The 16376-nt window shown below is 44.6% G+C and overlaps 1 protein-coding gene across 3 annotated transcripts in view; it reads right to left on the bottom strand.

The window, feature by feature from the left end:
- Window positions 1-4641: 4641 nt before the first annotated feature.
- Window positions 4642-16376, bottom strand: part of LOC118393539 (sin3 histone deacetylase corepressor complex component SDS3) — a 38083-nt gene continuing 26348 nt past the window's right edge. The window contains exons 12-13 of one of the 3 annotated variants that reach the window (XM_052461839.1): window positions 11420-11600; window positions 4642-8098 (exon numbers count right to left, since the gene is read on the bottom strand). Coding sequence is in view for 1 of the 3 variants with exons in the window: in XM_052461834.1 (XP_052317794.1) it covers window positions 7809-8972 (1164 nt within the window). In the remaining 2 variants the exon portion in view is untranslated. Of the gene's footprint in view, window positions 11601-11843; window positions 15773-16376 lie in introns of those variants that run through there. The other 2 variants (XM_052461834.1, XM_052461838.1) reach the window with 2 other exon arrangements.

The raw sequence follows: 16376 nt of genomic DNA, 5'->3' as shown, positions 1-16376 counted from the left end.
GACATTACAAAGCACCCATTTCCTAAAAAAACCTCCAGAAAAAGCTAAAATACATATTTACAACACATTTCATTAAAACACATGGGACACAACTAATAGCTACTGACTCTAAAAGCAGTCACAAGGCTAGATAACCAGGTCATGTAACACTGTTAATGAAACTGGGGGTGGAGATGAATTGGTTGGGTTTGAAATCCTGCCAGACTTTATTCCAGTCAGTAGCACCAGTGTTGAAATGTTTAGGAGCCAGAGTTGGAGCAGGATATGGTTCACGTTTTACTTTCACCCACCCCTCCGCCTTTACTATCCATTGTTAGTAAAGGACGGTGGTGTTGACATTGACATAAGAGTGTATCGATTATCCTTGACGCTGCCATCCCTCACAGAGTCATTCAACGAGAAAGGCTTGACCCTACGGTAAACTAGTCTCCATAGGCAGACTGGTTGCCTCCCACAAAGTATCCAATGTTCCAGCATACATGTCTGCACATAATAGAACATCAGTTTGGCATAAGAGGAGCTAAGTCACTGCCGTAGCTGTGTGTATCCCCACACCACATTTTCATTATTGAATCAGGCAAGTCAGTTAAGACTAATTTCTTATTTACAATGACGGCCAACCGGGGAAGAGTGGGTTAACTGCCTTGTTCAGGGGCAGAACAGATTTTTACCTGGTCAGCTCAGGGATTCGATCCAGCAACCTTTCAGTTACTGGCCCAACGCTCTAACCACTAGGCTACCTGCCACTACTTTGCATCAATTATCTTCCCTAAAAATCACTGCCAATGCTTTGCCTACCAACTTTGGTTTCGAATTGCGACATTGTTGCATGTCTGCCTCATGATTTGTTGGGACAGTGGTCTGTCTGAAGAGGACCCACCTTTTCCTCAAAGTTACCAAAAGAGTATGTATGTCATATCCACCAGACCCTAGTCACTGCTGTTGCCTAGGGTCGTATTTATGAGATTAATGGTAAACAACAAAGAGTCCTGTCTGTCATGCAGTACTATGATCTCAAATGATGTCACTATCATTTATAACATACAATGACTGAGGCTGGAATTCAATCCGACATGCCATCTTAAAAAAGAAAGAAAGAGGAGGGAGTGTACCTGGTAGCAGCAGTAGTAGGTTAGCCCAAATCCCCTATGTGACTTTGGTGAAAAATAGCTACTTTTTTAATATGACACGACTGTATGGGTTCAACTGAATCAAGCCCTACATCATCAGCTTGCTTTTATCATATTTTTTTTTTTTTTAGAGTGAAAGAGGGCAGATTTCCTGTCTGTCTGTCACTATGTTGAAAGCAGACGCAGGCTTTTGAAGGACATTTATAGAGAACATACTCCATATGCCCGCGCCTCCCAAAAGGCCAGACCTAATCTGTCTTCAAAAAGCGAGACCTTTACTGAAGGGCCCCTGAAGACCCCTGTGGTTTCTGCAGTGCTGCTAGTGTGTGTGTGTGCACAAATGAGAGTATGTGCTGGTACAAGCTCATTCGGACTGATGACTCCATGAGAGGCTGTCATCAAAGACATCTGTACCCACCTAACATCTATCCCTCAACACTATGACAGTGTCTATGTCCCAATGGCACCCTATTTCCTATTTAGTGCATTGCTTCTTTTGACATGGGCTCTGGTCAAAAGTAGTGCAATATAGGGAATAGGGTGCCATTTGGGACACTGCCACAGTCTCTCTCCTGCTCTCACCCCTGGCCTTACTGAATAATATATGGAGGAAGCTGAGACGTGGCCGCTGAGGGGTAGGGTGAGGAAAGGAGTTGGTATTCTGATTCCAGGTGACAAGAAAGCTGTCCAGATATCCCTCCCTGCCCCATCAGATCAAAACAATAGTGATCTCACTTTCTCCAACAGGACCCAAAGTCATTGCTAAGGTTATTTCTTAAAGTGGCATGCATGCTCCAGAACATTGCAAGCTGAAGTATGTCTAGGGCAATGTCTGAGTAGAGGTTAACTAGTAAAATCACTGGTCAATTTATGCCCAGTTTAAGACAGTTCTGAATAAATGAAAGTATGAGGAGAACAGAATAGTTACCTACTTTATCCTGCAAACATAAATCTTACACATAGCTTTCTGGAAAACGTACTAACCTTGAAATGACAAAAACCTTGTTCAAAAGAACCTTATTTCCCTCTCAAATGGAACTATTCTGAATGCCACGACATGTACTATGGCAGAATTTTCTACGTGTATTTATTTATTTTAAAAGAATACTGTATACAGGCACCAACATTATGTTCTGCTGCCAGGCAACCAAATGTGAATTCTGTCTTCTGACTTTTCTTTGATCTCTATTCTCTCCTCAATGAGTTGTTTTTGTTTTGATTAGTAAATGGTGACATATTATTATAAACCAAGCCAAGCCCTTGAGCATGCTTTAAATATAAAATAAAATATGCAAATTAATATAGTCACACTAAGAGAATAGACTCCCACTCAATGGACGATACAGAAATGTAATGCTTGTGTTTCGCACAACATACCGCCAGCTTCCATTAGAATCTAAAGATGATTGTTTTTAAATCTAACAAAAATAACTGTCTCAAAATAGGGTGTGAGTGTGAAAACACTGCACATGTATCGACGCAGACAAGGTGCAAGGCATAGTACTTGATAGACATTAAACCTGTTGATTATCATTAGGCATTTCTCTTTGATTTAGAGCCTCGTCACACTTAAACTTTTCATAAAAATACCATCAGCTTTTCTATTACTCAAATGCAAACTTGCGTACTTTCTACGTCTCGACCACCATCTCTGGAAGTAGCGCATGACACTCGCCCAACAGTTGCACCGCTTGAAGCAGGGCAGCGTAAACAGAATTGTCCAGTTGAGCCAACTATCCTACATGACATGAATGGTAATAGTAGAGCAATGTTTTTGAAACAGCTGAAATTTATAGATATTTTCCTGATATTTAAAGAATCGTGTTTCATTGAGTTAAGTGAAATTGCAGAAACAGTCTGTTATATTCTGAAATTGTCGCAGTAGCTGCCTGCTGGACTGAGTTACTTACATTATGGAAGCCCATCCCCCACCACCAGAAACATGTCAAATGTAGATCATACAAATAGGATATGGTTTTCCTAGGGCCATAGTAATACATCAGCTGTACTGTGCTACGATGGGACCAGATTTGTTTTCTAATCTTTCCCCCTTCTGATGACCAGGTGGCGAATCGCATCTCTGCATGTCTGGCAGACATAGTGTGGATGATGGATCACCACCTCAAGCTGAACCTCGGCAAGACGGAGCTGCTCTTCCTCCCGGGGAAGGACTGCCCGTTCCATGATCTCGCCATCACGGTTGACAACTCCATTGTGTCCTCCTCCCAGAGCGCTAAGAACCTTGGCATGATCCTGGACAACACCCTGTCGTTCTCAATTAACATCAAGGCGGTGGCCCGTTCCTGTAGGTTCATGCTCTACAACATCCGCAGAGTACGACCCTGCCTCACACAGGAAGCGGCGCAGGTCCTAATCCAGGCACTTGTCATCTCCCGTCTGGATTACTGCAACTCGCTGTTGGCTGGGCTCCCTGCCTGTGCCATTAAACCCCTACAACTCATCCAGAACGCCGCAGCCCGTCTGGTGTTCAACCTTCCCAAGTTCTCTCAGGTCACCCCGCTCCTCCGCTCTCTCCACTGGCTTCCAGTTGAAGCTCGCATCCGCTACAAGACCATGGTGCTTGCCTACGGAGCTGTGAGGGGAACGGCACCTCAGTACCTCCAGGCTCTGATCAGGCCCTACACCCAAACAAGGGCACTGCGTTCATCCACCTCTGGCCTGCTCGCCTCCCTACCACTGAGGAAGTACAGATCCCGCTCAGCCCAGTCAAAACTGTTCGCTGCTCTGGCTCCCCAATGGTGGAACACACTCCTCACGACGCCAGGACAGCGGAGTCAATCACCACCTTCCGGAGACACCTGAAACCCCACCTCTTTAAGGAATACCTAGGATAGGATAAGTAATCCTTCTCACCCCCCTTAAAAGATTTAGATGCACTATTGTAAAGTGGCTGTTCCACTGGATGTCATAAGGTGAATGCACCAATTTGTAAGTCGCTCTGGATAAGAGCGTCTGCTAAATGACTTAAATGTAATGTAATCAGGTCATACGGTTCAAATTAAACTCCTGGCCCTAGGGAGGATGAAAACAATAAAACCGTTTACAGACAAATCAAAATGTCACATGCTTCGCAGATAACAGGTGTAGACCAACACTGAAACATGAAAAATAAATAGTAGTCCGGGTAGCCATTTGATTAACTATTTAGCCGTCTTATGGCTTGGGGGTAGAAGCTGTTGGTTCCAGACTACTGCGATTGAACAAAACTAACAGGGCTGAGCTCACAGTATGCAGGGTTGCATTGTGTAGGCCTTCCCAGCTAGCACATTTGGTTCCTTGGAAGTTGTGGGATAGAATGTTTTTGGTTTCCCATTGGTTCTGGGAACAAAGTCATACATTTCCTGACCGGTAAAAAAAAGTTATTTTTTTTTCATTCTGAGAACAAAAGTGAACATTGCCTGTTCTGGGAAAACATTTTTTAGATTGCAGGTAGGTACTGTTTTTCTGTGCTCCATTTGATTTACTTAACAAATAAGAAACACTCAGAATGTGCACTTATAAATCATAACAATTTTAATCAAAATACAGCTGTAGACAGAAGTCAAAGATCAAACATCACCCATACAACTGATGTCTCTCATGAGTTCTGCCCCATAGGAAAAGTCCAAGTTGCTTTTATCATGCCTGTAGTCAACCCCCTGTGATGTCATTGCATACCTGCTACTCCTCAGACCAAGCCCATGCATATACACAGCTATACTAACTTGCAAGAGATACAATAGTTCCAGTGTTTTCTAAGGCCTCGGCAGTAAATGTCCACTCCTCCAAGTTGATTTATAGAGGTATGTCTGACTAGCCTCTTATCTCTTCTACTCCCCTGCAGGGCTCTTTGTTCATATTTGTAATGCTTTCTCACAGACCCCATTTCTATAATAATAATAATAATATAATAATAATAATAAATTTTCTTTATAAGAAGCAGAGACTTAGAAAAGATTGGAACAATTCTTAAACCGTACAATGAATATATATATTGTTCATCTGTAGTCTAGGACCCTATAAATGTAGAGGGGTCCCATAGCCCCACCCCTTCTATTAATACAACATAAGAATAACCAATTATTATAATACATCAAACATTTAGTGCAGCCCCTATCATGACCCCATCAGTACTGTGGATGTTTTACGATGGTTCCCTGAATGTTTTCCTAGGTGGTTTTAATTTTCTGAGAACATGTTTCAATCAGTATTTTAATAACCCTCCTAGCTTAGTTTGGATTAGAAGCAGAGAAATTTTGCATGTTGACAAATCATGAGGAATTTCATTTAATATTTTGGGTGGCGGGTATTCGACTTTCACTTATACCCACATTTTCAGTCGCAATTTGCTTTTACCACATGTAAAGACTTGCACGATATTAATAAAAATAAAGCCTGGTTTGTTATAATGTTGTAAGTTAAGCCTGTACTGTTATATTCAGATATAAGGCTAACGTTACTTGATGAAGACATGCTGTAATATCCTCTGTGCTTTAGCCTTGAAGCTGAAATGTAATATGTAGCCTACATACGAGAAAATAAAGCCTTTAATTGCTAGCACATACATGCTTGTGAATTGTTGCATTAGTCAAGAGTGTAATATGTTGTGTTTCATATGTAATATGAAAAGTCTGTCATTGTTGGATAGTTTGTGATTACTGGCTAGTAGAGGCTACTGTGATATTTATGGTCAATCTGAGATTTGGACCAAGAATGTTAAGTTTCCAGTCATAAAAGGTAAGGCAAGGTTGTAATGTGAATTGAAAAGTAGAATTATCTTTCGCCACCAAGCTCCTCAGACTCTCCTTCATATCTCGTAGCGAGACTAGGGTTAGACACACACACACACACACACACACGGATAGGGAGGCAGCGGTGTGTTTTCATGGATGCCAAGGGAGCCAGGCTGCCCCCAAAAAAATTTATCAAGAGAGATTTTTAACTTTAATTTATTGTTAGTCCTCTCTGTGCTTCATAATTTCCCTTCAATTCACAAGAGGCTGAATGTATTTCACCGGAGAAAGCATCTGAGCGAGCGAAACAGCGCCCCTCTGTATGTGTAGCCCATCTATCGGATTCTGTCTGGTCAAAATTAGGAGGACATTGTTGCCCCCTGTAGGCTTGAATGCAAGGGAAGCCAGTGAGCATTTGGCCTCCATTGCTAAAAAGTATCAAATAATATCCAATCGGTGTTGGGCTAAACTGAATGAACTCAACTTTGAATGGTCCTGGCGCACAGAGATAGTGTCAACGGAAACTTGAATTGTTGCATCTCGTTGTGTCATTGTCCTCCGGTGGCTAACTAGCTAGTTAAAATTAGCCCCTTCCTAAATTAGCCATGAATGGAGATACAGATTTGGACATGTGGTATACTTAATTCTCCGTACTGGCCAATGATAAAGGCGATTTTGATCCAAACATTAATTCATACATTGTTGTGCCCCTGGCCTGAGATAGAAGATCAATATGTAGCTAGATGTAGTAGGCCAATGTTAACTAGCGGTCTTATTGTTGCACATGAAAAGGAAGTTAAGCTAGCGAGCAGGCACTTTAGCCAAGTAGGTTAGGACAACAAAAATGAAAAGCGTGCACTGTATGACAGAGTCAGAGACGGTTTTGCCAACATGAAAGAAGATGGCATTGGCGTTTCTCTGCAAGTAGGGTGAGTCAACATGTTTTTTCTACTTGCACGAACGCACACAGAAATCAGAACCATGGCCAGCCACATCATATTTAGCTTATGTTGGACAAAAGTACTTTTGGTATCTTTTAGTTGTCACTGCATTAGACTAAGCATAGGTGATTTGATGTTGAAATGGTGCTGGAATAGTAGAGGCAACTCATGTTATTTTTTTTGCAACTTGCGTTAACTCTCCATGGTTCTAAATCAAGAGTTGTTTAGTAGTCCGAAAATGTCAGAAACATCACCCACGTACAGCTACTTAGAAAGAGGCGGAGACAGAGAGGAGGGTGGAGAACAGGGAGTGGTGAGGGAGGGAGACATTTTCTCTGGAATGTTGGAAGCTATCAGAACTGACATGTAACCATAGACATTCTCAAATCTTTATCTCTGTGCCTGTTGACCTGCATCTGTTGATATCTACCATCTGAACCCTAGCAGCGCAATGGAAAGAGGTGCCTCTCTGTTACTTTAACAAGAGGAAGATATGGTCCGTCACGTTTACAAAATGGTCCACTAGGCCATGGATTGGCTGTGTTTTCTTCAATTGGTAGTAGACATATTTTGGTTTTGGTGACAGCTGGATTGGCACTGCTTTGTAATTCCTTTGTAAGAGCAAGCATCTATACTGTCTGCCTTCTTGACAATTGCTTGTTGCATAATAACCAAGGCCCTTGTGATTCACAGAGAGAAATCTGCTTCTCAAATGGTACTCTATTTCCTATATAGTGAACTACATGGGGAACAGGTTACCATTTGGGATAAAAAGATGACTCGATGTGCAGGAAAGTCATTTGAGGGGAAAATCAGTCACCGCAAATGACAAGTGCAATGATCATCACTCTATCAAGGATGCCTGATTTTGTACTGTGTTGTACAAAGGTTTTCAGGTACATGTCAGTGAGTTGCTAATGAAGGAGTTTTCAAATGGTCTGTTTACAAACAAATCATTAAGAAAGTGTAATCATAAATGGAAAAAGCTTCATGATTTGCTGCAATCACAGTAACCTCTGGGGGTAAAAAATATTATAATATTTATGCTGGGAGTACACAGGTGCCCAGCCCGTGTACTCCCAGCAGCGTGAGCCAACGTCATGGCACGTACCTCCCCCCCCTATCACCAACCCCCGGTGTAGACCTCCCGGGATACCACTATGTGGTATCGACATTGGCTCCCTCTGCTGGGAGTACACGGGCTGGGCACCCCGACACGGATGGCTCCAAGTAGAGGTAATTAGGGGAGAGTGCCAACCAGCTGTGGAGGCCACAAAGGGAGCACCCTGGCACACTGCGGGAGAGAACAGGGAGACAAACACAGAACAGAAGCTGAGAAGAAGGACCAAGCCAAAGCTACGCGATTTCATTATATTAATTGTATTGCCTAGTAAAGTCGTGTTTGCTGAGTAGAACCTCCCCCTCGGTGTTAATCTCTGCACGCTCAACCCAACACCCCACAGTTTACCACAAACGGTGGAGAATGCAGGCAACTCAGTAGCTTTGGGTGCCGTGGAGTCAAGCGTACAAAGGGACTGGTGGCTCAGTTTATCCATAGCCAGCATAAGTAACAGGCACTCCAGGAGCAAGCACTGGAAGAGCAGCACCAACAAAACCTCAGACTGGTAGAGGAGGTAGCGCAGTTGAAGGCTGGGATGGCCCAGGAGTCTAGCCCGAATCAGTTCCGCATCCCCCAGCTCCGGGGTAAACTGGATGGCGAGTTTTGTTACCTGTTGGGCGCACACCGAGACAGCCCCGCCGATGATTCTTGTAAAAATCGATGGCGTCAACACCAGTGCTCTACTGGACACTGGCAGCATGGTTACCCTGGCCCACCCGCAGTGGCCGTGTGTCCAGTGATGAGTGTTGTGTGTACACAGGGACACGAAGAGGTACCCAACTGTGCCAGTGCAGATAACCACCCCAAGGGGAGAGTGCCAGATGCGCGTGGGGGCTGTTTCTATCCTGCCCGTGCCCATTCTCCCTGGTAGAGATTTCCCTCTTTTCCAGGCACTGTGGAGGAGGGACCTGGGGAGGCGCGCACACGAGTTAGGAAGGAGAGGAAAAAGGACTGTCACCTGTGCAACCCACGCCCCGCAGCGAGGTGTCCACTGGGCCCGAGATGAACCCGGATGAGGGAGATGAGAATGCGCCGGGAAGCGAGCCATTGTCTGAGGAGGACCTCAGGCTCCTCTTCTTGGAGGTGGAAGCACCAGACGGACCTCCTGACATGGGAAAGTCTCACGGGTCAGTTCGGGATGGGCCGTTCGAGAAGACCCCAACCTCCAGAATGTGAGGGGCCAGGTGATTGCGGTGGATGGCATGCTGTTACCTGGGGTAAGGGAGTGACGCTAACCCAACTTCGCCATCAAGCATAATTTATTGTAACAGGTAGTAAAGCACAAAGGGGAGACAAAATAGTTGTTAGCCATACCCACCCTGTATGTTAGGACAGTCTAGCAGATTGAGAAAACCAGGGAGCAGATCGGGAAACGGTTCCACTGGCCCAGAGTCAAGCACGCCTTGGAGGACTACTGCCGTACCTGCCCGGAGTGCCAGATCACAGCTCTGAGGGCACATTATAGAAACCCTTCAGTTCCCTTGCCCATTATAGGGGTGCCGTTTGAGCGGATGGCGATGGATTTGGTGGGTCCATTGGTGAAGACCACGAGGGGACACCAATACATCCTGGTAATTGTGGATTAAGCCACGCGGTATCCTGAGGCGATCCTGTTACGCATGGCGGCAGCGAAAGGTATCGCACGGGAGCTCTTCCATTTATTCTGCCAGGTGGGTAATTCCGCGGGAAATTCTGACTGACCAGGGCACTGCATTCATGTCACATGTAATGAAAGTCTGCAATCTATTACGAATCAAACAGGTGAGGACCAGCGTGTACCATCCACAAACAGACGGGCTAGTCGAACACTTCAATAAGATCCCTAAAGCAGATGCTGAAGAAGGTCATCGAGAGACAGGAGGAACTGGGACCAGCTGATACCCCACCTGATGTTCCCGGTTCGCGAGGTACCCCAAGCGTCCACTGGGTTCTTCGACATTGAGTTCCTGTATGGCCATCAGCCCCGTGGACAGCTGGAAGAGCTCAGAAAGTTGGTTCAGCGGAATACGGCAGTGTTGTCCGAGGTGCCAGGGCCCACGGATCTTGTGGAACATCATATCACCAAACGTCCGAGTGAAAAAGTGAGTAAACGGCCATACCGGAAGCACGGAGAGCACCGGTCAAGCGGGAAGTGACGACAATGCTAGAGATGGAGGTACTGGAGGAGTCACAGTGAGTGGTCTAGCCCTATAGTGCTGGTACCGAAACCGGACTGAACCGTCCGCTTCTGCAATGACTTTCAGGGCCTGAACGAGGTCAGTAAATTCAACGCCTACCCCATGCCCCGGGTCGACCGCTTGGGGAAGGCAAGATAAGTCAGCACCCTGGACTTAACGAAGGGGTACTGGCAGGTTCCGTTGGCAGCGACCTCCTGTGAGAAGACCGCCTTCTCCACCTCAGGGGGTCTATACCACTACCGGGATCTTCGTTTCGGACTCCATGGGGCCCCAGCAATCTTTCAGCGACTCATGGACACCGTCCTGCGCCCGCACTTAGTAAGCTGCTGCTTATTTGGATGACAATCGTGCACAGTGACAGTTGAGAGTCCCATCTCTGTAGGTTACAGGCAGTGGTGGACGCACTAAGGGATGCGGTGCTAACCGCAAACCCCCACAAGTGAAAGCTGGGCTACGCCGAGCTGGAGTCCCTGGATTTTCAAATCGGAAGGGGAAATGTGAAGCCGCAAGAGGAAAAAAAAAAACACTGCCATTAGGGAATGGCTGGTCCCCCGACCCAAGAGGCAGGTGAAGTCGTTCCTGGGGTTAGCAGGCTACTACAGTCAATTTGTACCGAACTATGCCACAATAGCTTCTCCCCTCACAGACCTAATGAAGGCACGTCTACCCCAGACTGTGTCGCAACCGGTACTCATCACCTTGGACTTCTCAAAACACCTCCTGGTCCAGACAGACACGTCTGACACAGGGGTAGGGGCTGTCTTGTCCCAAGAGCAGGAAGGCAAGGCGCACCTCATGTATGTCAGCAGAAAGCTCCTTGATTGTCGAGGAGTGCCTCGCCGTGAAGTGGGCACTGTACACCCTCATGTATTACCTCAAGAGGAAGTTCACCCTGATCACTGACCATGCCCCCCCTTATGTGGGTGGCAAGAGGTAAGGACACGAATGACAGTGTCACCCGCTGGTTCCTATCCTTATAGCGATTCTCTTTGTCATCTACAGTTCTGGTGCCCAGCACGGCAATGCGGACACCCTCTCCAGGAGGGATGCAAACCAAGCCCTGAGCATGCCTCCCTCCTGGTCCATAACACCATCTCCTCCATGCTTTACGGTTGGAAATACACATGCAGAGATCATCCGCTCACCCACAACGTGTCTCACAAAGACAACGGTTGGAACCAAAAATCTCCAATTTGGACAAATTTCCACCGTTCTAATGTCCATTGCTCGTGTTTCTTGGCACAAGCAAGTCTCTTATTAATGGTGTCCTTCAGCAGTGGTTTCTTTGCAGTAATTTGACCATGAAGACCTGATTTACCCAGTCTGCTCTGAACAGTTGATTCTGAGATGAGTCTGTTACTTCTCCTCTGTGAAGCATTTATTTGGTCTGCAATTTCTGAGGGTGGTAACTCTCTAATGAACTCTGGGTCTTCCTTTCCTGTGGCGGTCCTCATGAGAGCCAGTTTCATCATAGCGCTTGATGGTCTTTGCAACTGCACCTGAAAAAAGAAAACGTTCAAAGTTATTGAAATTTTCCATATTGACTGACCTTCATTTCTTAAAGTAATGAGGGACTGTCGTTTCTCTTTGCTTATTTGAGCTATTCTTGACATAATATGGACGTAGCCCTATTTGGTAAAAGACCATCTTCTGTATACTACCCTACCTTGTCACAACACAACTGATTGGTTCCAACACATTAAGGAAAGAAATTCCAGAAATGTACTTTTAAGAAGGCCCACCTGTTAATTGGGCCGCTCACAGACATTCAGAGACTTGTCCTGAAGCCACTCCTACATTGTCTTGGCTGTATGCTTAGGGTCGTTGTCCTGTTGGAAGGTGAAACTTCGCCCCAGTCTGTGGTCCTGAGCGCTCTGGAGCAGGTTTTCATCAAGGATCTCTGTACTTTGCTCTGTTCATCTTTGCCTCGATCCTGACCAGTCTCCCAATCCCTGCCGCTGAAAAACATCTCCACATTATATGCTGCCACCTGCCACGCCAGGTTTCCCTCAGATGTGAAGCTTGGCATTCAGGCTAAAGAGTTCAATCTTGGTTTCATCAGACCAGAGAATATTGTTTCTCATGGTCGAAGTTTAGGTGACTTTCGGCAAACTCCAAGCGGGCTGTCATGTGCCTCTTACTGAGGACTGGCTTCATCTGGCTACTCTACCATAAAGGCCTGATGTGGTGGAGTGATGCAGAGATGGGGAGAACCTTCCAGAAGGGAAACCATGTCCACAGATGAACACTAGAGCTCTGTCAGAGTCACCATCGGCCTTGGTCAGGGAGGTAACCAAGAACCCCTTCTTCCCCGATTGCTCAGTTTGGCCAGGTGGACAGCTCTCAGATGAGACTTGGTGGTCCCAAACTTCTTCCTTTTAAGAATGGAGACCATTGTGTTTTTGGGGATCGTCAATGCTGCAGAAATGACAAGTGTGTGTTTGCGCCTTTCCAAATCATGTACAATCAATTGAATTTACCATGGGTGGAAGCATCTCAAGGATAATCAATGGAAACAGGATGCACCTGAGCTAATTTGAGTCTCATAGCAAAGGATCTGAATACTTATATAAATAACATATTTCAGATATTTAATTGGCAAACAAATCAACCATTTTCGCTTTGTCATTATGGGGTGGTGTGTTTAATACATTTTAGAATAAGGCTGTAACATAACATTAAATAGTACACGCAAAACACCAGTCTCAATGTCAACAGTGAAGAGGCGACTCAGGAACTCTGCCTAGAAGGCCAGCATCCCTCTGTCCAGTGTCTGAGATCTATTGCCCATCTTAATCTTTTATTTTTATTGGCCAGCCTGCAACTCTGTCTAGAAGGCCAGCATCCCAGAATCACCTCTTTGCTGTTGACGTTGAGACTGGTGTTTTGCGGGTACTATTTAATGAAGCTGCCAGTTGAGGACATGTGAGGTGTCTGTCAAACTAGACTAATGTACTTGTCCTCTTGCTCAGTTGTGCACCGGTGCCTCCCACTCTTTCTATTCTGGTTAAAGACAGTTTGCGCTGTTCTGTGAAGGGAGTAGTACACAACGTTGTATGAGATCTTCAGTTTCTTGGCAATTTCTCACATGGAATGGCCTTCATTTCTCAGAACAAGAATAAAAAGTGACGAGTTTCAGAAAAAAAGGTATTTGTTTCTGGCCATTTTGTGCTTAATCGAACCCATAAACTGCTGATACTCAACTAATCTAAAGAAGAACCGTTTTATTGCTTCTTTAAATCAGCACAACAGTTTTCAGCTGTACCAACATAATTGCAAAAGGCTTTCCTAATGAACAATTATCCTTTTAAAATGTCTAAACTTGGATTAGCTAACACAACGTGCCATTGGAACACAGGAGTGATGGTTGCTGATCATGGGCCTCCGTAGATATTCAATAAAACCCTTAATTTTAAAATCAGCCGTTTGCAGCTACAATAGCCATTTATAACATTAACAATGTTTCCACTGCATTTCTGATCAATTTGATGTAATTTTAAAAAATTCACATTTTTTTTCTTTTCTTTCAAAAACAAAAGGACATTACTAAGAGACCAAACTTTTAAAACGGTAGTGTATATCTCCACACCGAGGTTGGAATAATACTTTGAGACCGCCTAAAATTAGCCTGTTTTTGGTGGGATGGAGTTTTGGCCTGCCTGGTGGCATCAAGGCTAAATAAATAACCAAGTGCTAAACTAGTTAATAGACCAATAAGAAAGAGTTCCAACCCTCTCCGCCAGTAACAGCTAGTTTTCAGTTTTCCCCTCCCCACCCAGACCAGTCCCAGACAGCTCTATAAAATTTGAGTGGCAGAAAACATGGACAGAATCATGTAATGCAGACATTAAATCCAAATTCAGCAACATTCAAAATATGTATTGAACTTAGAAAATCAAGTAAATGTATTGAACTTCATTATTTGCCCATGTTAATCATAAGACATGAACAAAATGTACACAAGAATGCCCGTGTGCACGTTGTGCGCCTATGTCTAGTCTACTCTTTGTGTAGCCGTTAACGATAATGCAAATGATAACTGTCTGCGAATAGATGGAAAGGCTTTCCCAAAAACCTTCTCAATTAAACATTAACAAAAGAGAAAACAGAATGAATTTTCACCCTGAAATACTTAAATCTGATTTTATAGGACCTCTCTTAAGACCAAAGGCAAGTCTAACAGATAGCACTGAGCAAGAAAGCTTTGGGCTGATGCGCTGCACACACACACACACACACACGGTGGAGTGAATACAGTTTAAGGAGAGGAAGAGGCTGCCACATACAGACTGTAGGAGGCTGCTGGGGTAGGGGGGGGGGGGTGAAGCTGATGGATTTTAATGATGCCTTGGGTGTGCCTTTATGCACACAAGCAATAACCACAGTGCAAAATGTCTAATGAGAGTTTCCCAACACATACACAGCGGGTGGAAGTGATGCTGAATTTCATTTACTAGCCCATTTATAGGCCACTTGGTGATAGCGCAGTCAATATGCATTTTCAACAGCCAGCTCCTTAAATCAAGATCATCCACGAGAGCTTTCAGTCCTGCAGAGCAATATGTAAATATATGGCTCTGGCCTAAAACAATGGTCCTGTACTCAAAGAAAATCAACACATGGATTTTTACACTCACTGTCTGCCCACGTAGCAGATTCTATTGTCCTCAACCAAAGTGTCCATGTCGGTTTCCCTCTGAGCCAGCGTGTGTGTACGTGTTAACAGCAGCAGTCACATGCAGGTTTGGTCAGATAGCTCGCTGAGATTAGGCTCCAGAATTTAATCAGACGTTTAGACACATCACTCCGGTTTCAGTTTTAGGAACCATGTGGTGTAGAGCTCTGTATCCAACAAAGTGTCTCAGAGTAGGAGTACTGATTTAGGACCAGCTTTGCCCTTCAGATCATGAATACGACAGGAGGAAAACTGGTCCTAGATCAGCACTTCTACTTTGAGAAGATATGTAATACAGGTTCTGAACAGGTAATTACACCAATTTAGAGAAGACTGACTTCAGTAGTACAGCAGGGGAATGGCAATGTCAATATTCACACTCCTGCTCAAAACCCCCATTACACTTTGCTCTGAAATATCTGCAAATCACAGATATTGATCCAGGATCAATTAAAAAATGGCTTGGGTGAAAGCGAACATGCGGTAGTTAGATTTGTGACTGCAGACACGCGCCAACAGTAGATTTGACTGATGGTATGCACAGAGAAAGGCCCAGCCAGCAGAAAGATGTCCACAGTAATAATGGCTATCAAGTAAATGCTCTGCCATTAGCATTGCTACCCCATCGCAATCCACAAAGAGACAAATTCTTGATTAAAACCAACTAGACAGGAGAAAGCCATTTGTTACAGGCTCATTTAAAAAAGGACAGAGACACTGAGCACTCTGATCACATATGGGGCTTCCACAAACAGAGGTCAGGGCCTTGCATTTAGCGCCGACTAAGCAGCAAAAACACATTAATTGCCGATCCTTGAAAGGACGCTCCACTATGCGAGGCAAACAAACCTCTCATCGGGTTTAATTCAGATGAGGGGTGTAACGGAGACATGAGACAAACAACAAAAAGGCACTGAAGACATTGATGAATATTACTCCTGGCAAGGGGAGACAAAGGCGCAGGGCCTATTGATTCAGAGTGTAAAGGTTGGGAGAGGGGGGTGACATTGGATTCTAGTGGGGAAGGACTTGTCAGCCATTTCTACCTCAACAAATCAGGGTCATAGATTTGAGATGGTGAGGCAACAGGTAAGGTAGAAACTGAATATGAAGGATATGAAGAGTTGTTAACATACCAGTACAGAATACTAGATCGGTGGTGACTGACAGGTGTACTGTATATAAAGAATAATAAATGTATCCTCAACAGCAATGGTGTAAAGTAAAAATACTTTCAGCCTGAAACTCTTTCTAAAGACTAACTACTAGTGGAAGTCCTAGGAACTGCAATTTGGGATGACTTGGGCTTATAATTATAGTACTAGCCATTGAAAATAGTGGTAGATAGTGATATAAAGTGTTCTTTTGGGGCATCTGTACTTAACTATTCAACTTTTACTTCACTACATTCCTAAAGACAATACTCCATACATTTTCCCTTACACCCTAGAGTACTAGTTACATTTTTAATGCTTAGCAGTTTCTTCAAGTGCAGTCGCAAAAAGCCATCAAGCTCTGATGGAACTGGCGCTCATGAGGACCGCCACAGGAAAGGAAGAAACCGAGTTATAGTTACCAGCTTCAGAAATTGCAGCCCAAA

The sequence above is a fragment of the Oncorhynchus keta genome, chromosome 14 (genome assembly GCF_023373465.1).
Source record: "Oncorhynchus keta strain PuntledgeMale-10-30-2019 chromosome 14, Oket_V2, whole genome shotgun sequence".
Lineage (NCBI taxonomy): Eukaryota > Metazoa > Chordata > Actinopteri > Salmoniformes > Salmonidae > Oncorhynchus > Oncorhynchus keta.
This window is presented reverse-complemented; position numbering and strand designations above follow the sequence as displayed.